Source organism: Schistocerca serialis, chromosome 1 (assembly GCF_023864345.2).
Source record: "Schistocerca serialis cubense isolate TAMUIC-IGC-003099 chromosome 1, iqSchSeri2.2, whole genome shotgun sequence".
Lineage (NCBI taxonomy): Eukaryota > Metazoa > Arthropoda > Insecta > Orthoptera > Acrididae > Schistocerca > Schistocerca serialis.
In genome coordinates, this window is record NC_064638.1 from 617,930,183 (window position 1) to 617,957,508 (window position 27,326).

Here is a 27,326-nt window from a genome sequence, read left to right on the forward strand (position 1 = left end):
GACTCTGTTGAACCATGCTCCCTTTTGGTCAGTAACAGTTTCTGAAGATGATGATTTCCCTGAAGGCTGTCAATACAAATGTGACATTTTATGACGTTGCTGTGATGCTGACAGCCAGACTTTTGTGCATTAGGTAGATGTAAGTGACTGTCGGATACTTTAATAAAGCACCAAGCACGGCTAGCGAAAGGTTGGGGGGGGGGGGGGGGGGGGGGGTGTACAATGAGGATGATTCAACTGCTCCAAGTTTTTTTTCAGATGTCATGAACTATTTTTCCCCATTCGGTGTAAATGAGTTGATTCTAGCTAATATCAACCAAACAGAGGAACAACTTTTTCTAATAATTTTTTGCTGGCAGGAAAAAGCAAACTACAATTCTTGATTATTTCATTCAAGAAATAAAGGACAATATTTTAGGATTTTTCCTTTTCATGTAATCATATTTTAGTCTTTTGGTGGAATAAAGCAAAATTTGAATGTAAACTAGATCTTCTTCACTCATGATTTAACATGTAACTTTAAAATGAATGCCTACCGAGTCAGTGAAAAGTTGTTGCATTATTATATATTTTAGGAATTGCTAGATAAGTCATGTGCACGTGCAGTTAAAGTATCGCAACTATAGGACCTAAAAATACTAAAATTATGATTATGATTTCGTTGGCATACTGGAGCTGAACTTTTATTTAAGAGAGAAAAAATATTTCAAGGAGTAGCTGTATATTCACAAGAAATTACATTTCATCATTTGCTATCTTCCCTGATTTTGCAATTTTAGTGTTTATTTTTAATCACCGTATTTTCATCGCTACTGGGACAGTCACTGTAATAGACAGTAATTACAATATACCTACAGCTCTCTTTCTTCTGTGGAATGGAACTGTGTTTCTTATTTGTTATTGGTTTTTCTTATTTGCAAATAATTCTAATTTTTTGATTTCTTTATGACAAATGGGGGAAAGGAGATTTCTAAATACTTTTTTTTAGTGAGGCTCAGTTCTTGATTAGATAAATTCCCTCTTTTGTGAACAAACCATTTTGATCCAAAATATTAACTACTCTTCTTCCAGTTCTGTATCATGACTAATAACCTTATCGTGGATAGGATAATACACTTTAAATGTTCCAGCCAAACCAGATGCTTACAGAACACTAGTTAACACACTGAACCATTCCAGTAAGGCATACGTGAGATTATGGTTATTGTGTTCCTGACCACTCCCGAACAGAAGTAGGGGGCCTAGTAAAGTTCAGTACACCTAATCTACATAAAACAGAGGAATCTGTCACAAATGCTCACACTGTAGCACCACCTGGAACACTTAACAGGTTGAGAAGATAATTTTATAGAAATGCTAACACACACACACACACACACACACACACACACACACACACACACACACACACACACACACGCTGACACAGTTTGGAGGTAGTTTTTCTAGTCAACTGCTATATACTGGTCACTCTTCTGTGGATAACATTTTGTTCAACTGGTATTACCGTCCTATAGTAGTGTCTTAAAGTTAAGCACAATTAAGAAATTAGGACAAATATCCTGAACAGGGTTTTGGAAGGGTTACAGACTAAGGTAAGTCACAAAACATCTTTCATTCAAATCCCTGAAACATGCATTTAGAAATATTCTGAAGTCAGAGAGAGACATTTAGGGACAGAAACAATACCACAAAAATGTATTTCACAATAACGAAACTGTTGTTACTATCGGTTACCTGTCCTGAGCTGACTGCAGTCTAATTAAAAAGAATTACACCAGATGCGTTTCGCTTTTATTTACATACATCTTCCTTTGTTATTGGTGTTTCTTTACATAATCTGCTCCTTCCCTTCTTGCTAGCAGTGGTTGGTGTTGACAGGCTTCATTTCACATCTGCACTTGGCAGTTTTTGGCATTCTGCAGTATTTCCTTAACTCAAGAGTTAAGAAAGGCAATTGTAAATAGTGCAGTGCAGGAAATACTGCAGAATGCCAAATACTCCCAAGTGTGGTTTCAGTTGTCTGAGATTGCAGTCATCTATGTGAGTTGCATTTGTGTGAGTGAGAGTAAGAGAGAGAGAGAGAGAGTGAGAGTGAGAGAGAGAGAGAGAGAGAGAGAGTCGTCTGTTTTTGACAACGGCCTTACTGGCCAAAAGCTTTATTTGTGACAGTCTTTTTGTCGTGCAACTCAGCATCTCCACTATACGGTTGGTAGCAACTTTCCCTTTCATAATATAGTTACATTCCATCCTGGATTTTCCACTGTTAGAGCTAGTCAACTGCTTTTTGTTATCTTTGACTTAAAAGCCGAAGCAAAACAGAAATTACCCTTTTCCTGCACTGATAGCTTAACTGCTGTTTTTGATTAAATATTTATGACCATTTACAGTGAGTGTACAGTGTATCACCTCACTTTTTTGCTTTTGTCTATAAAAAATATATTCATATGAAGTTCAAAATGTATGTATGTACAATTCACATGTATAAAAAAGAAGGCACTGGTTAACTCAGAAATGTGGTGACAGTATGACAGATTTCCACAAAACTTCATGTTTTACCAAAGGTGTCAAGTGTCACATACTGTCTGAAGTAATGAAAGCACAGTTTCCAAAACCAATTCAAGGTGTTCATACCTGATAATTGCCATTCCATTTTGAATCTTCTTTCTGCATACTGCATCAACAATTTCAATAGCACAGCCAGCAGCCAGTAATGAAAGTTGGTATGTACTCTACAAAAGTTTGACAGAATTACTAGATATTTCTAACAAAAGAAAAAAAAACTATAAATTCTGAGACAGAACTGCTGGCCAGAGTCTACCTTCAGGAGGCGGAATATCATTACTGCCAACAGATGTACATAAAAACACACAATGCTATCCTGGCTTTCATAAATAACAGTTCCTTGCTAGGGGAGGAAAGGGGGGGGGGGGGGGGAGCTCAGGAAAGAAAAAAGTTAGCCAGGATTCTGAGTGACCTGCCCTTTAATTTTAACTTTCCTCTACCTCCCTTCTCTGCTCGCCAGGGAAGGAACTATTATTTCAAAAAGCTAGGATAGTGTCACATATTTTTGTATGTGCCTACTGACAGTAATGATCCTTTACCTTCTCAGACGACACGATGGCCAGCATTTCTGTCTCACAATTTTATAGTTTACTAGATATTTACTTGTGGAAGAGATATTTGTGGAGCATAAGTGCAAATAAATATTGGAACTACGTATCCATAAAACAAAGTAAATATTAATCATACATTGTTAGCAATATCAGTAATAGAATTCTTATGATACATAAAACTGGAAAAGATGCAATAACATTCATGTGTCACAAAGATATTCATAAAAACTTTCAACATAATTAGAGAAAGGATAGATTGCTATACACTATATATGGGAGATCTTTAGTAGCAGACAGGCACACTTAAGCTTTCAGCCAAAAGGCCTTCTTCCAAAGAATCACAAAATAAAATTTTTTATGTGAAAAAATGTAATGGTAAGGCAGCTTTGAAAACCAGAATTTAAACTGCTAAACATTTCAGGTGCAAGTGTGATTTCCATATTAATATTGCAAAAATTGGAGAAATATAGGAAAATAAGGAGATGTGATAAAACTGAAAGAACCAGAGGTTGTTAAGAGTTTCAAAGGAAGTAATAGATATCAATTTGATGAATAGAGGAAAGGAATACAGAAGGTGAGATAGGCAGCTTTGAGAGATGAGAAATGGTGAAGGCAGCAGAGGATCAACTAAGCAAAAAGACAAGGCTCAGTAGAAGTCCATGGATAACACAGGATGTACTGAACTTAATTCAAGAAAGAAGATGCAAAAATGAAGCAAGCAAAACAGGACACAGACATCTAACAAATGACATTCGAGAAGTGCAAAATGCAAGGCAAAAAAAAAAATATCTGGTGGACAAAGGCAAGACAGCACAAGATGACTTGACTAGGGAAAAGGTAGATGCTGCCTATAGAAAAATTAGAAACATTTTGAGATAGAGTACCTTGTGTACAAATTTCAAGGGCTCAGATAGCAAGCCAGTACTAACCAATGAAAAGAAAGCTGAAAGGTAGAAGGAGTATACAGAAGGGCTAAGAAACTTGAAGATGATAATATAGAAAGGGAAGAGGAAGTACAAGAAGGTGAGGTGCAAGATGTGATACTGCGAGAAGAATTTGATTGGTCATTATGAGACCTATGTCGAAACAAGATTTCTGGAGTATATGACACTCCCTCAGAATTTTTGAGATTCTTGGGAGAGCCTCCTATGACAAAACTATTCCGCTTGATATGTAAGATATGAGACAGATGAAATACCCTCAGACTTCAAGTGAAACAGAATAGTTCCACTTCCACCAAAGGCAGGTGTTGACAGTTTAGTAAGTCATGTTTGTGACATACTGATAAGAGTTATTTACAGATGCATAGAAAAACTGGAAGAAGAAAAGTTTGTACAAGATCAGTTATCGTTTCAGAGAAACAAACAACTAACCTTAGAAATAATAAATCCAAAATTATGTTTGTAGCATTTCTAGATCCAGAGAAAACTTTTGACATTTTTGGCTGGACTACTTTCTTAGAAATTCTGTTGCCCAAGAACATGTTTTCCTATAACTTTTCCTTTTCTTCTTTACCCTACTATCATATTCCAATCCGCCCATCATTATAAAATTTTCTGCCTCCCCTGAACTTTCAGAATTATTATTCTGATAGTTCAGGGGGCAGAAAATTTATCTCATCATACATTCTTCCAATTCTCTCATCATTTGTGTAGTTATTAAGCATATAAATTTGTACTACTATGCAGATGAAGGCTACATGTCCATCTTTGCTATTATAAAGTGTTCAACATGCTGTTCTTTGTAAATTATCTGCATTCCTACTTTCTTATTCATCATCATCATCATCATCATCATCATCATCACAACATCTATTCCAGCATTACCCTTATTGCTTTCATATTTACAACCCATAACTCACCTCATCAGAAGTTCTGTTCTTCTTGCCACTGCATTTCATTAATTCCAACTATATCTAATTTCAACCTGGCCATTTATTTTTTTAATTCTATGACCTACCTAGCCCATTAAGGGATCAAACATTACACATTCTGGTCCCCAGATTGCTAGCTTTGTTTTTCCCAATGCAACATCCCAGACCAGAGATCCGAATGGCGGGAATTATTTCACCTCCAGAATATTTATCCAAGTGGATACCATCATCATTATGCCTTGTAGTGGAACTGCAAGGACTTTGGAAAAATAATGGCTTTTGCTCCTTTCCTTCCGAACTGTTTGCAGTACTAAAATAACAAAGCCCTGCTGGTTAATGTGACAAGATCAGACCAGTCAACTGTTGCTCCTGAACTACTGAAAAGGTTGCTGCCTCCTGTTCCAGAACCACAAGTTAGTCTGGCCTCTCAACAGAGCCCCTCCATTATGGTTATAGCTGCAGTACAGCTATCTGTATCAATAAGGCATGCAAACCACCCCATCTCAACAAGGTCCACGACTCATGAAGGGAATCCTAAGTGGGACAAATATAAATTACTTACCCACAGCAAATAGTCTAGGAGTGATAACAAATGAAAGTCTAAACTGTAGAGCAATAAAGTGCAAGAAAGCATTGGCATCTCTCTACACCCTCATAAAATATATTTAAAAAAACTCTTTTTCATCTGAAGAAGAAACCTAACTTTTACAAATGCTTGTACTTCCAGCTATTAATTACAGCAGTGTTATTCTGCAAGGCCTTTTCAAAAAAAGTCACTGCTCTTCCAGATTCTGACTGATGATGTAGGTCTACATACAATATATCTACAACATTAAACTTTTATTATATTTCAAGATACTGTTCACAGCTATGTTGGCTAAGTGCAAGCAAGTGCACTAATTCCCACATACTGTGTCTTTTTTACTTTCTTATTGATATATACAACCCCCCATATGTCTTCTCGACCTTAGCACTCTTGGCTAAACAGTAGAAAGATCCACTCTAACCAAGATAAAGCTTTTCTATACCATTACACCACTCAGTTGCCTTCTTCAAGTTCTTTTAGCAGCATGAACCTGATTCTGGAATGATATTTCTCACAATACCAGGGAACTAAATAACAACTCCAATTTCAAATGACAGCTAATGATGTGTGTAGCAGCAGCAGCAGCAGCAGCAGCAGTCATCTTGTCACTATTAGTTCTTAATCAGAACTACTATTCCAAATGGCATTAGATACATCAATTTTTCATTTTATTGCTATAATTTCAACACAATGCATCCATTTAAAAGTAACATCATTTTTTTTAAGTAACCATGATTTAGAAAGGATTATATACGTAAAACCCTAATATGATGTAAGAGGAGGGCTGACGGTCCTAATCTAATCATGTTAAAACAAATAAAACATAAATACAACTGAAGTTCCCAGAATGAGATTTTCACTCTGCAGCGGAGTTTTCGCTGATATGAAATTTCCTGGCAGATTAAAACTGTGTGCCGGACCAATACTCGAATTCGGGACCTTTGTCTCTCGCGAGCAAGTGCTCTACCAAGCACAACTCACACCCCATCCTCACAGCTTTACTTCTTTCAGGAGTGCTAGTTCTGCAAGGTTCGCAGGAGAGCTTCTGTAAAGTTTGGAAGGTAGGAGACGAGATACTGGCAGAAGTAAAGCTGTGAGGACAGGGTGTGAGTCGTGCTTGGGTAGCTCAGTTGGTAGAGCACTTGCCTGCGAAAGGCAAAGGTCCCAAGTTCGAGTCTCGGTCCGGCACACAGTTTTAATCTGCCAGTAAGTTCCACAACTGAAGTTGTGAGATCAAGTCATGAGTTGAGGATGGATAGATCAGTCAGTACAAGCACTGCCGCTCAATCTGGGTCTTGAGTCCTGGTTGGTACACAGTTTTAATTTGCTAGGAGTTTCAAAATAGCGGATGGAGAGAAGACATGAAGATATTCTTCTCAAGTTATAATTGTGTCACAAATATTGAAATTATTTTTCCTTACTGATTCTGTCGACAAGTACTGTAGAACAGCTGTGTATCAACTCTTTGCAGTGGAAGTGCAATCAACTGCAAGCTGCCTCTGTACAGGTCTGGCATCACGAACTCAACATTTTAAATATGTGGACATAGTCGGCAGCAGGTGGGTGACACAAAGAGAAACTCACAGAAATAACTTCTATTGGACAAAACACATTGTTTCATTCAGAGGAGAAAAAAAGAGCCGATTTTAGAACCTCAGTCAATGGAATAAAAGGTTGTCCCAGGAATTACAAGAAATAATATAATGATTGAGATTTTAATAAAGAATAAAATACCTGTAGTATTTATAAAGTAACAGAAACTGTTAAATTTTCACACATTCATAGTAATAATAAGTATATGAAAGTCATCGGGGGAGGGAGGGGGGAGGGGGGGGAGGGGGGGAGGGAGAATGTTATGACACAAACCTCACTGTAAAAAAATAATGCAAGGCTACAGACAAATAATGTTATTGGGTTTATATATCCCTATCCTCAGCATCCTGCTGAGCCTTTATTGAGTCAAATAGTGGTCCATCCTGAGGGACACAGAAGAGTCAAGACCATGAGAATAGTGTGTGCTCAAGGCCTGAAATAGGAGACGTTGAAGGGAACTGAGCCATGAAAAGGAATAATGACTCTTGAGACCAAGAAGGGCTGTAAATCAGTGGTACAACTTCTAGTCAGATGGCTACCATTTTTCTTAGAATTATATTGTCACCTATTTGTGGCAATTAAGTGTAGCACAATTCATTTCATTAGGATTAATTTTAGTAATGTGTGGATCTCTCAATCTGCTACTTAGAACAAAGAAGTACCTACCTAGTTTTCTCTCTTCATACATTCTCTTTCCAATTATAAATGTACACACTTAACTACAGTCATTAAACACAGAGAAGCTTTTAAACTATTGTTTTAAAATGATTATGACAAGACATCAAAGATATATGTCTTGATCTCAGTTTGAATAACATAGACAATAAGCTCTGATTCACTTAAGAGAGACACAAATAGGACTCAAAATTATGACATACTCACTGGATGAATATAGATGGCATCGTATTTGGAGGATAACTTCTCTAGGGATTCCTCATCTTTACAGTTCTCTGTTGCTTTGAGAATCTCTATATGTCTTTCTTCATGTTTGTATAAGACTTCATATTCTTCAGCAGTTCGCGGAGTAATGACAGTACAACGAGAAAGAAGGCCAAGTTCTTCACACCTGCAAGTAATGAAAATGCAATTCCATGACAAATATTAACTTAAAACACAAAATCTAACAAATAAATCTTTAAAATAGTCTTATACCCTGGAAGACAAATACAAACATACTCACGAAAACAAATTGTCATATTAATGTCCACACAAACAAAATAAACTTTTCTACAATCCTTATTACTATTCTTTCTTCAACAGACAAAGTGCTGGATCCAGAATAGGAAGATGGAAAAGGTAGCAAGATAAATGATGAATTATTCAAACTCTCAATACATCAACACATGAAGCAAACAAATTCACCATCTACATCTACATCCATAATCTGCAAACTGCTCAGTGAAATTCATGGCAGAGGGTACTCTCAACAGTTATTAGGGCATCTTCTTGTTCCATTCACATATGGGGCATGGGAAGAACATCTGAATTATTAGAACAGATGCACTAAAATAGCTGCTTATAACAACAAATATTTATTTATGACAGACTGGTTTGGCATTTATCGCCATTATCAAGCACGTGTAGACTAATGTGACATCCATACTACGTCATTAGTGAACTGTCTTATAACTGTCACTGTTTTAATAAGATGGTAAATGTAAGACAGTCCGCTAATGACATAATACGGATGTCACATCAGTCTAGGTATACTTGACAATGGCGACAAATGCCGAAACGATCTGTCCCAAATAAAGATTTTTTATTATAAGCAGCTATTTTGCTGCATCTATTCTAATGATCATGTCATTATCAGACGTGTATTATCTGCTGGCCCTAAACAAGAAGAAAAAAGAATGTTTAAATGCCTCAGTGCATACTGTAATTAATGCACTCTTGTACCCATGATCTCAATAGGATTGATACGCAGGGAATGGTAGTATATTCGTAGATTTATCATTTAAAGTTGGTTCTTGAAAATTCGTAACCTTTCTTAGGATAGTTTGCATCTATCTTCAAGTGTGCATTGGTTTATCTTCAGATTAAGATTCAAAAACATGACAAAAATTAAATACAACATTCAAAAGCAAAGTTCTCAATTTATAAAACCAGATACATAAATGAAGCATGCCTTGGAAATAGTCAACTAGCAGCGTAACTGTAAAAATTTAAAAACAGAGACAGAGTTTAGAAAACGTTACAAACTTGAAATATCTTTATAGAAAATCAATCAACACATATATTAAAACATTACTCTGAACTAAAAATAATACGAACCCACAATTTATACATAAAATAAAAACGCTACATTCACATCAAGCTCAATTCTTGTAACTCAGTCACCACTGTGACAGATGCTACTGCATCTCAAACTTTTAGTGCAGTAATTTTCCTTCAAAACCTCAAACAAAAGAGGAGGAACTGTAATGCTAAACAAGGATATAAGTAATAACACAAAAAAGAGAATGAGATAACACGTTTTTACTATTTGAATATACAATTCATTGAATATTTCTTGAAAGTTTAAAAGATATCCCAACCAAGCTCAAGCACAGGCAGCTGCCTTTCATTATGACTGCTCTTTCAGTTGAGCCCTCTGTGGATGTCTCACAGGTCAAATCACATCATCAACCTGACAGTTTCACTTCGTATCTTCTACATTTAACAGAGGTGCCCCAATCACACTGAGGCTATAGTCAAATCAAACTCCTTGATAAATTCTTTTTCTCAAGAGTAATGGTCCTGGATATCTGGTGGGCTGAGCAAGAAGTGCTTGGGTTTGATCTCAGCTTGTCACACATCTTAAATTTTTCATAAATGTTCAAAACAATGGTAGGCAAGTTTCAAGAAACATGGCCCGGTTGTTACAAATGCTCACAAATTTAAAGTTTGCTTGAGTCTGGTTGGGAAACAGTTTAAACTTCCAAAAAATATTCAGTGAATTGTATATTTTAAAAGTAAAAACACTTCATCTCATGCTCTTTTTTTAAATTTTATTAAATATTCACATATCACACCACAAGTGCAAATCAAGAGTATGTCCACACTCAAATATGATATAATCTTCTTCACAGAATAAAAAATCTATTCCATTAAAATGTAGTATACTGACGTAAGATCAGAGGTTGATTGATTAATTGAAGAGTATGGGACCAAACAGCAAGGTCATCAGTACCGCAATTCCAAAGTGAATTACAGCTCCCTGCCACCATTGGATAAGCAGTTGCCAGCAGCAAGTCGTATACTCTTAGCTCACTTATTTGTTACATAGTTTAATTCTTAATTTCTTTGCGTGTTTTTGGGTACTTGCATTGTTTAATTCATAAATTTCAGGTTTATTATAGTATTTAAGAGTTGTAGCACCGCGTTTTAGTACCTGAATAGTGTAAAATCGTTTAGTCTCCTTCTGCCGCCGAGCAGTGTGTCAGCAGTGCGCAAGTAGCAGCATTACTGCATTTACTAGGCAATCTTGTATTTTAATAACCATTTAAATTTTGTGCCGAATTGTTTGTGCTCTCTGTAGATTAGTTCAGACATTCTTTGCACAACAATATTTAGCATGGATAGGGACTGCGACTGCTGTGTTTGGATGCGGGCTGAGTTGGCATCCCTTCGCTCCCAGCTTCAGGCAGTGTTGCCTCCAGTCACATAGCTTAAGGCTGTTACCAATGGGCATCACTGTGGGGGTCCGGATGGGGGTTTGTCGGGGAGGGCCAGCTCGTCCCACACATCCCCCGATCTGACTACGCCTGTGGCTGAGCGGGATACAGCCCACATTGAGGCTGACCCCTCACCAGTGGTAGAGTGGGAGGTCGTCTCAAGGTGTGGCAGCGGGCGAAAGACATTCCAGAGGGCTGAACGGAAGGCCTCTCCAGTTTGTCTGACGAATAGGTTTCAGGCTATGTCTCCGGCTGATACTGATCTTCGGACGGACATGGCTGCTTGTCCTTTTCCAGAGGTTGCCCCTCAGCCTGCAAGATCCAGGTGGTTGCAGAGGGTGGGCTTAGTGGTAGTTGGGAGCTCCAACGTCAGGAACGTAATGGGACCCCTTAGGGATATGGCAGCAGGAGAAGGGAAGAAAACCAATGTGCACTCCATGTGCATACCGGGTGGGGGGGGAGTCATTCCAGATGTGGAAAGGGTCCTTCCGGATGCCATGAAGGGTACAGGGTGCACCCATCTGCAGATGGTTGCTGATGTCGGCACCAATGATGTGTGTAGCTATGGATCGGAGGAAATCCTCTCTGGCTTACGGCAGCTATCTGATTTGGTGAAGACTGCCAGTCTCGCTAGCGGGATGAAAGCAGAGCTCACCATCTGCAGTATCGTCGACAGGACTGACTGCGGACCTTTGGTACAGAGCCGAGTGGAGGGTCTGAATCAGAGGCTGAGACAGTTCTGCGACCGTGTGGGCTGCAGATTCCTTGACTTACACCATAGGGTGGTGGGGTTTCGGGCTCCGCTGGATGGGTCAGGAGTCCACTACACACAGCAGGCAGCTACACAGGTAGCAGGGGTTGTGTGGCGTGGACTGGGCGGTTTTTTAGGGTAGATGGCCTCGGGCAAGTACAGAAAGGGCAACAGCCTCAAAGGGTGCGGGGCAAAGCCAGGACATGCGGGGACCAAGCAGCAATCGGTATTGTAATTGTAAACTGTCAAAGCTGCGTTAGTAAAGTACCAGAACTTCAAGCGCTGATAGAAAGCACCGAAGCTGAAATCGTTATAGGTACGGAAAGCTGGCTGAAGCCAGAGATAAATTCTGCCGAAATTTTTACAAAGGCACAGACGGTGTTTAGAAAGGATAGATTGCATGCAACCGGTGGTGGCGTGTTTGTCGCTGTTAGTAGTAGTTTATCCTGTAGTGAAGTAGAAATGGATAGCTCCCGTGAATTATTATGGGTGGAGGTCACACTCAACAACCAAGCTCGGTTAATAATTGGCTCCTTTTAACGACCTCCCGACTCAGCAGCATCAGTGGCAGAACAACTGAGAGAAAATCTGGAATACGTTTCACATAAATTTTCTCAGCATCTTATAGTCTTAGGTGGAGATTTCAATTTACCGGATATAGACTGAGACACTCAGATGTTTAGGACGGGTGGAAGGGACAGAGCATCGAGTGCCATTGTACTCAGTGCACTATCCGAAAATTACCTCGAGCAATTAAACAGAGAACCAACTCGTGGAGATAAAATATTGGACCTACTGATAACAAACAGACCCGAACTTTTCGACTCTAAGTGCAGAACAGGGAATCAGTGCTCATAAGGCTGTTGCAGCATCCCTGAATATGGAAGTAAATAGGAATATAAAAAAAAGGGAGGAATGTTTATCTGTTTAGCAAGAGTAATAGAAGGCAGATTTCAGACTACCTAACAGATCAAAACGAAAATTTCTGTTCCGACACTGACAATGTTGAGTGTTTATGGAAAAAGTTCAAGGCAATCGAAAAAAGGGGTTTTAGACAGGTACGTGCCGAGTAAAACTGTGAGGGACGGGTAAAACCCACCATGGTTCAACAACAAAATTAGGAAACTACTGCGAAAGCAAAGAGAGCTTCACTGCAAGTTTAAATGCAGCCAAAACCTCTCAGACAAACAGAAGCTAAACGATGTCAAAGTTAGCGTAAGGAGGGCTATGCGTGAAGCATTCAATTCTAAGGTAAAATTCTATGTACCGACTTGACAGAAATCCTAGGAAGTTCTGGTCTTATGGTAAATCAGTAAGTGGCTCAAAACAGCATATCCACACACTCTGGGATGATGATGGCATTGAAACAGAGGATGACACGTGTAAAGCTGAAACACTAAACACCTTTTTCCAAAGCTGTTTCACAGAGGAAGACTGCACTGCAGTTCCTTCTCTAAATCTTCACACAAACGAAAAAATGGCTGATATCGAAATAAGAGTCCAAGGAATAGAAAAGCAACTGGAATCACTCAACAGTGGAGAGTCCACTGGGCCTGACGGGATACCATTTCGATTCTACCCCCTTCTAACAGCTGTGTACCACAAGTCTCTAGATGAAAGAAAGGTTCCAAATGATTGGAAAAGAGCACAGGTAGTCCCATTCTTCAAGAAGGGTCGTCAAGCAGATGCACAAAACTATAGACCTAAATCTCTGACATCAGTGTGTTGTAAAATTTTAGAACATGTTTTTCGCTCATGTATCATGTTATTTCTGGAAACCCAGAATCTACTCTGTAGGAATCAACATGGATTCCGGAAACAGCGATCGTGCGAGACCCAACTCGCTTTATTTGTTCATGAGACCCAGAAAATATTAGATACAGGCTCCCAGGTAGATGCCATTTTCCTTGACTTCCGGAAGGCGTTCGATACAGTTCCGCACTGTTGCCTGATAAACAAAGTAAGAGCCTACGGAATATCAGACCAGCTGTGTGGCTGGATTGAAGAGTTTTTAGCAAACAGAACACAGCACGTTGTTCTCAATAGAGAGACATCTACAGACGTTAAAGTAACCTCGGGCATGCCACAGGGGAGTGTTATGGGACCATTGCTTATCACAATATATATAAATGACCAAGTAGATAGTGTCCGAAGTTCCGTGCGGCTTTTCACGGATGATGCTGTAGTATACAGAGAAGTTGCAGTATTAGAAAATTGCAGCGAAATGCAGGAAGATCTGCAGCGGACAGGCACTTGGTGCAGGGAGTGGTAACTGATCTTTAACATAGACAAATGTAATGTACTGCGAATACATAGAAAGCAGGATCCTTTACTGTATGATTATATAATAGCGGAACAAACACAGGTAGCAGTTACTTCTGTAAACTATCTGGGAGTATGCGTGCGGAACGATTTGAAGTGGAATAATCATATAAAATTAATTGTTGGTAAGGCAGGTGCCAGGTTGAGATTCATTGAAAGAGTCCTTAGAAAATGTAGTCCATCAACAAAGGAGGTGGCTTACAAAACACTCATTCGACCTATACTTGAGGATTGCTTATCAGTGTGGGATCCGTACCAGGTCGGGTTGACAGAGGTGATAGAGAAGATCCAAAGAAGAGCAGCGCGTTTTGTCACAGGGTTATTTGGTAAGCGTGATAGCGTTATGGAGATGTTTAGCAAACTCCAGTGGCAGACTCTGCAAGAGAGGCGCTCTGCACCATGGTGTAGCTTGCTGTCCAGGTTTCGAGAGGATGCGTTTCTGGATGAGGTATTGAATATATTGCTTCCCCCTACTTATACCTCCCAAGGAGATCACGAATGTAAAATTAGAGAGATTCGAGCGTGCACGGAGGTTTCCGGCAGTCGTTCTTTCCGCGAACCATATGCGACTGGAACAGGAAAGGGAGGTAATGACAGTGACATGTTAAGTGCCCTCCACCACACACCGTTGGGTGGCTTGCGGAGTATAAATGTAGATGTAGATGAAAGAGGGTCTGCTAAAAGTGGACGGATCCAGTCAGGGGAGTCAAATTATAAAATAATGAACATTTAACACACACAATAAAAGCATAAAAGGTGAGACCAAATCTAAAAACTGGAAAACGGGGGTGATCAATGGATCACAGACTGAGAAGACTGTAAAAGAAGTTCCAACCACAACCAACCTGCCCCTGCTCCAAGACTAAAGGAGAACCTTATATCGAAATAAAAACCACTTTCACAGACAAAACCAAGGACCAGTTCAACCATCCATGGATCATCTGCTAATATTAAATTTAAGGAATCAGGAAGACTATACTTAACACGAAGGGCTGAAAGAAGGGAACATTCCACCAATATGTGAGATATCGCCAGTCTGGCTCCACAACCACACTGCGGAGATGGGTCATTATGTAGGAGGAAACAATGGGTGAGCTGGGTATAACCAATGTGTAAAAAGCATAAAACAGTGGACTCCTTGCGAGAGGAGTGGAAAGAAGACCGCCAAACTGCAGTAGGCTCCTTGATGAGTTTATTACTAAGAGCAGTAGCGCTCCAGATGGCATTCCACTGTTGGGCAAAGAGGTAAATATCTGCTCCTCTAGCCAAAAGGTCTGCCAATTCATTCCCTGGGATGCCCACATGGCTTGGGAGCCACATGGAGTATGAACAAATTCAAACACTGTAGAGGGAGGCTTGAGAAACAAAAAAGAGGGCCCTGTGAATGGCTACAAGCTCTGCTGTGAACACACTACATGATCCCGACAATGAATGGTGCTCGAAGCCAGTAGGAGATGTAAAAGCATATCCCATCTCATCAATAATCTTAAAACTGTAAGTGTAGAGATGCTGGCACCCAGGAACTCTGGAAGGATGGCACATACAAGACCCCGGTAAACCATAGGAGCAACAAAGAGCTTAGGACCCTAGAACAGATCGGTCCTAATCCATGGTAAAGGCACCATCCGGGGCGGGCAGTGGTGGGGGTGGGGGGTGTATGGGAGGAAAGACCCGGGTTGCAGTCTAGTGAGTGGAGATGGAGATCCCGACAGGAGGAAGTGATACGCATGCCAACCGGCAATCCCACCCCTGGGCAGGTGTTACGAGGGAGACATTCCTCAGTGGCGAAGAGCACAGGGTACACAGGATGGTCAGGGAATTGGCAAATGGTGACTGCTTAAGAAACAAGGAGTTGGCTCCATTGGATGTGTAGAAGGGGAATTCCTGCTTCTGTGAGGAGACTACCTACAGGAATAATGCAAAAGGCACCAACAGCCAGATGCACCCCACAATGATGGACAGGGTCAAGGAGTTTCAAAGTGGAAGGAGCTGCTGAGAGATAAACCTGACTACCATAATCGAGTCCGGACAAGAGCAGAGCATGGTAAAGATGGAGGAGAGTGGAATGGCCTGCACCCCAAGATGTGTGGGCCAGGAGGTGGAGAGCATTAAGCTTCTGCATAAATGTAGTCTTTAGGTGGTGAATGTGGGGCAGCCATGTCAGCTTGTTACCAAAAATAAGGCCCAAGAAACGGGACTGTGCTACAACATCGATGAGCTGGTTGCCTAAATAAAGTTCTAGATTGGTGTGTAATGTGGGCTGACGACAAAAATGCATAACCTGCGCTTTGGAGGGAGAAAACTGGAAGCCATGGGCGGTGGCCCACGCAGAGGCCCGTCAGATGGCACCTTGAAGCTGGCACTCGGCATATGCTACTGAGTGGGAACTGCACCAGATGCAAAAATCGTCGGTGTACAATGCTGTGTAACCAGAGGCCCAACAGAGGTCGCAAGCCCATTGATGGCAATGAAGAAGAGTGTAGACACTTAGCACAGAACCCTGCGGGATACGATTCTCCTGAATCTGAGGAGCACTGAGTAAAGTCCCAACTCGAACCCGGAAGAGCCAGTAAGATAAAAACTCGCAGATAAAAATCAGAAGGGGACCATGGAAGCCCCAGTCATGGATGGTATCTAAAATGTGATGGCACCAAGCCATGTCATACGCCTTATGTAGCTCAAAGAAGACCGCGACAAGGTGCCAGCGGTGAGTAAAAGCCTGTTGGATGGCTGATTCAAATCGGAGTAAATGGTCAGTTGGAGATCACCCTGCCTGGGAGCCACATTTATACAGGGACAAAAGGCCCCAAGATTCAAGTACCCAGCATAATCTAAAGTTGACTATCCTTTTGAGCAGTTTACAAATTACATTTGTAACACTAACTGGGGGGGGGGGGGGGGGGTAGCTGTCGAGAGACGTTGCGATTTTCCCGGGCTTAAGGACGGAGATAACTATACTGTCTCGCCATTGTGATGGAAAAGCACCCTTGATCCAAATGTGGTTGACGACTCGTGAGGAGCTGTTGCCTCTATGGAACATCCAGTGTTGGATCATCTGGTTGTGGATGGAATTTGGCCCTGGGACTGTGTCTCATGAAGAACTAAGAGCCTGCACAATTCACAATTCCCATTCAGCATTTTGGGCTCAACGTGACGTGGGATGAAACGGCGGGGAGGGGGGGGGGGGTCTGTGCATCTCTGCATTTCTGCTAGAGAAAGGTAGTAGGGTAGGAAGAGGATGATGATGACCTCACAAAGTATGTCGCGAAGTATTCTGCCAGAACCAATGGATCAGTGGACACAGCACCCTGGAGATTAAGACCCCAGACTGTTGACTGTTGCTGGCGGCCCAGAAGGCTACGGAGCTATGACCAAACCTGCGGTGAAGAGGCATACATCCCCAGGAAAGAAACGTAACACTCCCAGCATTCCTTTTTACTCAAGGTAACAAGCCTTAGCTCAGAGACGCTTAAAAGTGAGGAGGCTTGTCTGTGAAGGGTGTCGCTTAAATCACTGCAGTATCCGCTGGCGATCCTGGACAACAACTGTGACATCTTTGGTCCACCGTGGTACCAGCCGACAATGAGGGGGACCTGTGGATAGGGGAACAGCAGTGCCAGCAGCATGAGGAAGAGTGGCGGAGATGTTTTGCACGATTACATCAATGGAAATCAAAAGGGGGATGTCAAAGTGGACAGCAGACATATATAAAGGCCAATTGGCCCTGCAGAATGTCCAACGTGGGGGCCTGTCTGCAGCAGGGGAACGATAGAATCACCGGAAAGTGGTCACTGTCACAAAGGGGTGGGGGAGTTGCTGGATTAAGGTAGACAGTGCAACGTAAGAAACTGGCCTACTTGGAGGGAGGTAGACATGCAAATGGTGATTGCCGGAGTCATTTGCACTCAAACCACTATCATTTCCAAGGTGGTATGTAGGGGGATCCAGTCACTAATAACATTGGAGCGAATCAAACTGCAGACCTCACCAAATGCTACCCCAGGGCCAGCACGGTTCCGACAGAACACCTGATAACCATGAGAAGTTGAAGAGTGGTCATCACGAAAATGCATTTTTTGAAGAACAAGACAGAACACAAAATAGGAGGAGACAAGACGTTGCATTTCTGGTAGGTGACAATAGTATCCTTTGCAATTCCACTGGATTATTGTGTGGCCTGAGTCCAAGGTAGACATGAAGAAGCCGAGGATGAGATCAGGTCACTCAGTCAGTAGTTGTCACCGACAAGGATGGGGTGACACCCATAAATAAGACATCAGACTCAGGATGCGAGGGGGGAGATGGCACCTCCGGGGGCACAGCGGTGCATTGTCTTACAGTTTTTGTTTTTTCTTCTTCTCTTTCTGAGGTGGAATAGGGCAGGGCACAGGCGGAGTACAGGCATCTACAAGATCAGGAACCGAAAGAGAGTGAGCAACCTTGGGGCACACAGATGGTGCACCTTGTGGCTGAGTGGTGGTAATAGTCTTCTGGCCTGAGAGACACTAGGGAGAGGAGTCCCGAGGGAGAGACAGATCACCGGCTGATGCCGAAGAAGGGCGGGGCTGGGGTAAGGACGGGGCAGGAGGAGGAAAGGACGTAGCAGAGGAAAAAGTTGAAGATAGTGACACTGGATCTCCTTTTCTCTCTTTCAAGCTGGGCAATCCGGCAAGCGAGGGGAGTGGCGGTCAGAATAATAGACACACACAGGTGGCAGAACACAGGGGCTTCCCTCATGGAGTGGGTGGCCACAGTCACCACACAAAAGGGTCTGCCGTACAGTGGGAAGACATATGCCAAAAACACAAGCACCGAAAGCACCGCATAGATGTAGGGATGTACAGCTTCACGTCACATATGTAGCATATAGCCTTGACCTTCTCTGGGAGGGTATCCCCCTCGAAAGCCAGAATGAAGGCGCCAGTATCGGTGCAGTTGCCTTTGTGACCCTTCTGCACACATCGAACAAAATGAACGCCGTGCTGCTACAGAGTAGCCCAGAGTTCCTCATCAGTTTGCAGAATGAGGTCCCTAAGAAAAATTACTCCCAGGACCACATTCACAGATTGGTGAGGAGTGGTAGACACCGGAATATTGCACAGACAATCACGAAGAGCTGCAGATTGGGTGACAGAAGAAGCTTTGATCAACAGGGAGCCCGACCGCATCTTACTAAGAGACTCCACTTGAGCAAACTTGTCCTCGATATTTTCCAAGAAAAACAATAGCTTTGTGGCAGTGAATGTGTCCCCAGTCATCCAAGTACAGACAAGGTAACAGGGAAAGGGTTTCATCCCAAGACGGCGAACCTGGCCCTCCTTCCATGGTATAGCCAGGGAAGGGAAGGTTGCTGGGTCATACGAAGCAGTATTCAAGAATCCTCTACCATTCGAAGAGATGGCCATTTGAGAATGGCCAGATTTTTGCAGCTTGATATGCTTCATGCACCAAACTCCACGCCGATAGCACCCACTCCGACCAGGAGCTCTCCCCATGGACGCCAACCACCCACAGCAAGGGCCGTCTGGCACGGCGGCCGTTGCCAGGAGTTCTGATGCTCCAAGAAGATAAGCAACCACTCCTTGGCACACATGGGGAGGGAACAGCTCAGGTATCAGCAGTGTGATCCCCGTGTTGTCAGGGGGCTCAGCCATATGGATATATAACAGGCCCACCACACAGACCGACTATACGTGTTGGTGACGAAGGGTGAGGGGAAGGAAGGGGGGAGAGGAGTCCACATCATAGATGCTAGGGAGGGAGTTCTTCCCCATATGGCTCACACTATAAACAGGAAATTTTGAAGTGAAGGTCAAACCTCAAGTCAGGATCTAAATATCAAAAAGGATGAAAGAACAGGTAAAAGGAACAATATTGCAACCAATACAGGAAACCAGTTGTATAGCCAGGTCGACATAAATCAGAACACAGAGAGGGGAAAGAGGCGGCAACAGGGAAGGAGCGAGGATAGAGAGGGAGGGAGCAGGGTGAAGGAAATGCAGCCAGGAATCAAGAATGGGCCGTGATAGCTCGGGGCCCCATGTGCACCATGCACAATCTCATGAAAGAACCGTGAGCCCCCTGGGGGAAGATCCAGAGGTGTTTAAACTAATGGATGATCTAGTTATTGTATGGCGGCATAGACATCTCTGCCACCATACACACAAAGAATCTCTCATCATTTAAAACATTTATTCATCAAGGGTACGACCTATATGAAGATGGATTGTACTACTCTAACGTATCTCAGCAACATGAAGAAGTAGCACCAAGGGTGTACAGTTGCTTCCAAGGACTACAGTGAGCTGTTCAATTTCACCCATCCTCTCTCCCCTCCAAATTCCAGTGTGTCCTAGTACAAAAAAGGACACACTTGTCCCTTCAGTTTGTGGCAGAAGGGAGCTCTGTATGGTATGTTCCATTTTGTCTGCTAACGCCTTTTGCTAAATGGTTTGGCTTGCACTATCAGAAATGGAGTAGGTAAGAAACTTACTTCCTTAGTCACATATATATGCATTAAGTTTTGTCCTAACCCAGTTACAAGATGTTTGTCCTCCGAAGAAAACCACAGCACAACATGGTTAATACAGTTGTAACTGTATAGTTTGATGTCTTAGGTTTTTAAGGTGTACGTTTCTCCTTCTATAGAACTGGCAGAAAGACAGGCAAAGTAGTAACTAATGAGAGGGAGAGCGGCAATTTTCAGCACTGTATTTCAGCCTCGTACAAGACCATGAAACTATGCATGCAGATGCATCACCTTTTATCTGGTCTGTGTAAAACACAGTGGGCTTTGTGCTACAGGCATATTACATGTGTTAAGCCTGTGACCTCTTTTGACATACCAATAGGTACTTCCGCATTTCTTAAACACTTCACTGATTTCAGCATCCAACAGTCTCTCAAGAGTTTCTCTTAAAATGACAAAAACACATTCTGCAAAGCTGTGTATCACTTTACTACTATCAGAATTCTATTTCAAAATCACACTCTCAGAGAGACTTCTTGTTGATGGTGCTGCTATCATCTTCAGTCTAGAGAATGGTTTGATGCAGCTCTGCAAGCTAGTCTATCTCATCATCTCTGCATAATTTGAGTCTGCATACCAGTACTGCAGTGAAACTTTGGTATCCCTCTACAATTTTTATTCCCACATTTACCTCCTTCCCAAATTAATTACTCTTTGATGCTATCAAGATAGGTCTTATCAATTTATGGCTTCTTTTAGTCAAGTTGTGAAATAAAAATCTTCTCCATTCTCCAAATCCCTCTTAATTTGATTCAGTACCTCTTTAACAGTTAGCCAAACTAACAAAAAAACTTTCTAGATTATTCTGTAGAACTTCACTTCTAATACTTCTATTCTATTTTTCTTTGTACAGCTAATTGTCCACATTTCACTTTCATTTAATGCTACACTACAGACAAATACTTTCAGAAAAGACTTCCGTAACACTTTAATTTCTTTTACCATACATGTTGAAATATTCATCTTTCTCAGAAATCTTTTCTTGCTAGTGCCAATTTACATTTTATAACTTCTCTATTTTCATTGTCTCCAATTATTGTGCTGACCAAGTATTAAAACTATCTTCTACTTTTAGTGCCTCATTTCCTAATCTATTTCCCTCACAACTGCCTGATTTGATAGGACCCCACTGTATTACAATTGTTTTACCTTTGTCTTTTGAAGACACACTCCTTTCCATTCAACTGGTCTTACAAGTTCTTTGCCATCTCTGACAGAGTTAAGTCGTCACCAGCAAACCTTTGCCCTGAAATTTAATTACCTTTCCAAGTTTTTCTTCCTTGCTCGCTCCATGCAGAGCAAGGAATAGACTACAACGCTCTCTCACTCCCTTCTTAGCCACTGCTTTCCTTCCAAGCCTTTCAACTCTTGTAACTGCCGCCTGGTTACTGTACAGGTTGTAAATAACTTTCCACTCCCTGGTATTTTACACCCACACCCCCCGCTCCTTTCCTTCAGAATTTCGAACAGTGTCTTCAAGTCAATAATGTCAAAAGTTTTCTCTACATCCACAAATGCTGAAAATGTAGGTTCGCCTTTCCATAACCTGTCTTCTAAGTTATAGGTTCAGCATTGCTGTGTGTGTTACTACATTTCTCCAGAACCCAAAATAATCTTCTCCGACGTCAACTTCTACCAGTTTTTCCACACTTCTGTTGATAACTTGAGCTAATTTTTTTGCAGCTGTAACTTATCAAACGAAAGATTCTGAAATATTCACAGCTGTCAGCTCCTGCATTCTTCTGAATTGGTACTATTACATTTTTCTTGATTGTCTGAAGGTGTTTCACCTCTATCTTGTATAATAGGTGGAATAGTTTTCTATTATTGTTCCTACCATGGAGGTCAATAATTATAAGGGGTTTTGGTCTACTTTGAATACCTTAATTCGACTTAAATCTTTCAGTGCTTAGTCAAATCCTCCTTGCAGTATCGTATCCCCACTTTATCTTCATATACTTCCTCTTCCCCTACATAATAGTGTTGTGAAGTTTCTTTCCTTTGTATGACCCTAGTGTATATTGCTTCCGCCTGTCAGTTTACTTTCTTTGGTTATTACCGGTTTGCCATTTGAGCCCTCCATATCCATATGACAGCTTCCCTTTTCTCCAAAGGTTTCTCTAATTTTCCTATAGGCATCATCTATCTTTCACCTATTCACACAAGCTTTTGCAGCATTACATTAGTCCTCTAGTCATTGCTGCTTGGCTGTTTTGAAATTTCTGTTATTTTAATTTTTTTTAGATATTTGTATTGTTATTTGCCCCTTTTCTATTTGAGGCAACTGCTGCAGTGTATACGCAATATATCGTGACTCCAGTGCTGGTACGTAAGCAGTTACAGGTAGGCAAGCGATTTGGGTGGCATTGTCTTTTTCCAATGTGTGTGCGGTAAATGCAGAGACATGAACTGTGGTGACATTATTACCTGAAGCATCCAAACAAGGCCAATGTGCTGTTATCATTTACTTGGCTGCTGAAGGACAAACACTGGTAGACATTCATTAGATACTGAGGAATGTGTCTGGGGCAGCATGTCCAGCGAAACCTCCATTGTGGAATGGTTGTCTAGATCCATGCTGGTTGCGATTCAACACAAGACACCGGTCAATATCAAAGGGCAGCCTCAAATGGGAGACACAGGTGTACCCACCCTACAGTCCTGATCTCTCCCCACGCCATTATCATGCCTTCAGTCCCTTAAAAAAGGCCTTGAAGGGCCACCAATTCCTGCTGGACAAGGAAGTGTTGCAGGCAGTTACAGACATCTTCATGCAGCAGGACATGAGTATCTTCAACTATCGTCAGTGGGATTTCACCAATGTTCTCAGCAATTTGCTTGATTGGTGTATCGATTCTGAACTGTACAGCCTTCAAACATAAAATTATTGATCGCCTCTTATATTTTCTCTTTCCATTAATTACATCCAATAAAAAATGGAAACGAGCGTACGACATCGATGTCCGGGAGGCCCCATTCAGAGAAGATCAACCGCTAAATGCAAGTCTTATTTCATTCGAAGCCACATTCAACGACTTGCATGGCAGTGATGAGGATGAAATGATGATGAGGACAACGCAACAACCAGTCCCCGAGCGGAGAAAATCTCCAACCCAGCCGGGAATCGGACCCGGGACTGCTTGCATGGGAGGAAAGCACATTACCACCCAGCTAAGCAGGCGGATAATATTGACTGTGTTATCCAAGGATTTCTAATGAGCACCAGCTTTTTGCCTAGTTGATCCTCTACTGCCTTCACTATTTCTCTCTCAAAGCTACCCATTCCTCTTCTACTGTATTCATGGTCCTTGCTTTAGTCGTAGTTGACTGTGTCTCCCCTTGAAACCATAAACTGCTTCTGGCCTGTCATCTTATTCTTTTTACCGTTACTCGTCTACATTTTCGATCTGCAGTTCATAATCAATCAATTACGGCCAGAGTTCACATCTTCCCTTGGAAATGTTTCACAGTTTAAAATCTGTTATCAGAATCTCTATCTTATCATTATATAATCTAAATGAAACCTTCTGGTGCTCCAGGTCTCTTCCATGTGTACAATGTTCTTTCATGATTCTTAAACCCAGTGTTAGAAATGATCAAAATGTGTTCTGCATAAAAGTACCATGCAGCTTCCCTTTTTACTTATGTTTTCCTACTACTCTAACTTATCTTTCTTTTCTACTCTCAAATTTCAATCCTCCAACCACAATTAAAGTTGTGTTAATGAAACTGGGATGCAGTAGGTTTCCTTTAAATGGCACACTAACTTTTTCCCACTTTACTGCCATATGCCTCTCACACTTACTGGTTACATTTACACAGATTTTGTTTCAACATTTTTATCTGCCATACACCAAAAACCCTCTACCACGCACCTCGTAGTGGTTTGCAGAGTATATATGTACATTCAGATAAATAAAAAACTTCCATATCTCCTATAACATGAAGCAACTGGTCTTAACCCCAATAATCTCATCTTAATATGCTCTTCTATCCTTCCACCCCATCAACTCTGCACTGTTTTGCAATTTGTGTTCTCAATTAGTTGCTCTCATTTTTTTTTCCAAATATAAATAAATAATTTCCACTTTCTTTCTCCTGTTAACAGCTCATTTTCCTCAATTTTCAACTTCTTTTCTGTTTCCTAGTTTATTCTCACTTTTTACACTCCTGACTTTTCCTCTATACCTGGCCTGTCGCTTGCACTTCTCAACTGCAGAGCAACAAATAAAATACGTGCAATTTTTCAGTGTTGCAAGATAACATCAGAGATAAAATGTTTGCTTTTGTCGACATTAATCTAAATATTACATAGAACCAAGACCAAGAATACTCTAGCATATTTAAAGAAAACTGTATTATCAAGATTCTGATTTAAAAGCCTGAAATCACAAAATAAAATTTCTAGATCACAGAACAAAAGTAGTAAACTAATTTTGAGACTTATTTGTTCAATTTAATAACAATTCCATTAAACTTGCAAAATATATTACGTAGAAAAAATTACAACTCTAAATTATGTGGTTCATGTCTAATTTTCTACTCTGTTAATATAATAGAAGGAAACATTCCACGTGGGAAAAATTATATATAAAAACAAAGATGAGGTGACTTACCGAACAAAAGCGCTGGCAGGTCGATAGACACACAAACAAACACAAACACACACACAAAATTCAAGCTTTCGCAACAAACTGTTGCCTCATCAGGAAAGAGGGAAGGAGAGGGGAAGACGAAAGGAAGTGGGTCTTAAGGAAGAGGGTAAGGAGTCATTCCAATCCCGGGAGCGGAAAGACTTACCTTAGGGGGAAAAAAGGACAGGTATACAATCGCACACACGCACATATCCATCCACACATACAGACACAAGCAGACATATTTATGTCTGCTTGTGTCTGTATGTGTGGATGGATATGTGCGTGTGTGCGATTGTATACCTGTCCTTTTTTCCCCCTAAGGTAAGTCTTTCCGCTCCCGGGATTGGAATGACTCCTTACCCTCTTCCTTAAGACCCACTTCCTTTCGTCTTCCCCTCTCCTTCCCTCTTTCCTGATGAGGCAACAGTTTGTTGCGAAAGCTTGAATTTTGTGTGTGTGTTTGTGTTTGTTTGTGTGTCTATCGACCTGCCAGCGCTTTTGTTCGGTAAGTCACCTCATCTTTGTTTTTCTACTCTGTTATTTATTTATTTTTACAACCAAGAGAATTAAATACATTACTAACCTGTGTAGTACTCTTGAAAACCTCTCTGGGCTTTCTGGATAGTTGGAATCCCATAGACAGTGATGCTCTACCATCCGTCTGTCAAAAATGACCCCAGTTGAACCACGAATCATTTCTTTACATTCCCTTGCCTATTTTATGGAAAGAAAACTTTTATCTGCAATTAAACAATTCACTAGTTTCTCGGTATTTAAGAAGACTATGTTAACATAAATGGCAGAAAAAAAAGAAAAAAAAAAACAATCCTCCACCAGCAATTTAAAAAAATTGCTATGCAACTTATATATGGCAAATATATTTACAACAGTGTATGGTAAATATATACAAGTTTTCAGAATCCCTTCACAAATAAATGAACAGCATTTCAAGGCTTCTATTCTACTCTTCTAACTAAAGCTTCAGTTACACTTCAATCAAATTCTGTAGTACTTCAATTACAGCAATGAACGTTATGCCCTACATTAATATGTTAAGAGTAAAACCATAACAAACATTCCTCCACCTCATTGCTATATTCTGAGTTAAAGGCTATCTTCACTGTCGACTCCCATTTCCAGCTTCCATGTTTGGTTCAAGTGTCATATTTTGTGGTTGCATGGATAAGTGTCAAACTACAAATACTGAGGGTCACAGATCCAGCCTCAACTGATCCTAGAATTTTTATTTACAAATAATTTAAGGTTCATCTCAAATAACACATTAAACAATAGGTTTCCTTATAACTGATACAATGATTCTGTTATGAGATTTTTAAAAAATACAGGAGCATACCACCTCCAACAGGAACTTTTAAGTACTATTGCAAAAGAGAAAGATTGAGCACGGTAAATGGATTTTCAAATAAGATTCTGGAGACAGTCAACTGTTCTTCATTGTTCCCTTGTGCATGGACAGTGCCCCAACTTCAGTCTTTACATAAAGTAGTGTTGTTCACAGAATAAGAATTTTTGAGTACAAGTTAGTTGAAAATGGCAGTGATTAAAGACTCTCTCTCTCTCTCTCTCTCTCTCTCTCTCTCTCCCCCCCCCCCCCCCCCCTCCCCCCTCTGTGGTGATTTCTAGCTTTTTAGCTACAACAGGAAGCTCCCTCTCAATTTTCTCAAAATATCAGAATTTTAGAACTTTAATACAACTTACAAGCAATCATTAATGAACTTCAGAGCACTGCAAGGTTGTCTTGCTCAGAAAGATCCTGTGGTGTTATCTGACAAGATAAGGAAACAGTAGATGGTATGGACACAGGATTAAGTACGTCTTAACTATCAGAATTCACTTTACATGATTAACAAGAACCTTGGAGACCCGAATCAAGGTGGTCAGATCTCGCATAGGTTGAGTGTTTCAACTTAGTTCACCAAAGTTTCTTGATCTAATGTTCCACACAAGTAAAATATCAAACAAAACTGCAGAATGGGAAATTAAGCCACTAAAAGCAGGCAAGCACAAGCTGCATTGCATTAGAACATATACCCACACAGAGAAACCAATTACGTTAATGATTTAAATTAAAAGCAAAACTGTATGCCAAAAGCATTGAAAAATCAAGGTTACCAGAATACAATGTGAGAATATCATACGCCACATGCAAAATTTTATCAGCAAATGTGTCTAGCAAGCAGAAAAATCTTATGATTAAATTTATTTTAGGCACAGCATCTTAGTGCATCAAATAGTACAGAGT

The 27,326-nt window shown here is 40.9% G+C and overlaps 1 protein-coding gene across 9 annotated transcripts in view; it reads right to left on the reverse strand.

Moving 5' to 3' along the window:
- LOC126477859 (histone deacetylase 6) overlaps positions 1 to 27,326 on the reverse strand; it is a 329,968-nt gene that overhangs the window by 245,246 nt on the left and 57,396 nt on the right. For all 9 annotated transcript variants that reach the window (XM_050103654.1, XM_050103653.1, XM_050103652.1 and 6 more), the window contains 3 exons: positions 25,647 to 25,777; positions 8,051 to 8,234; positions 2,635 to 2,732 (listed from right to left, as the gene is read on the reverse strand). In XM_050103654.1, coding sequence (XP_049959611.1) covers positions 2,635 to 2,732; positions 8,051 to 8,234; positions 25,647 to 25,777 — 413 coding nt within the window. The remainder of the gene's footprint in view (positions 1 to 2,634; positions 2,733 to 8,050; positions 8,235 to 25,646; positions 25,778 to 27,326) is intronic.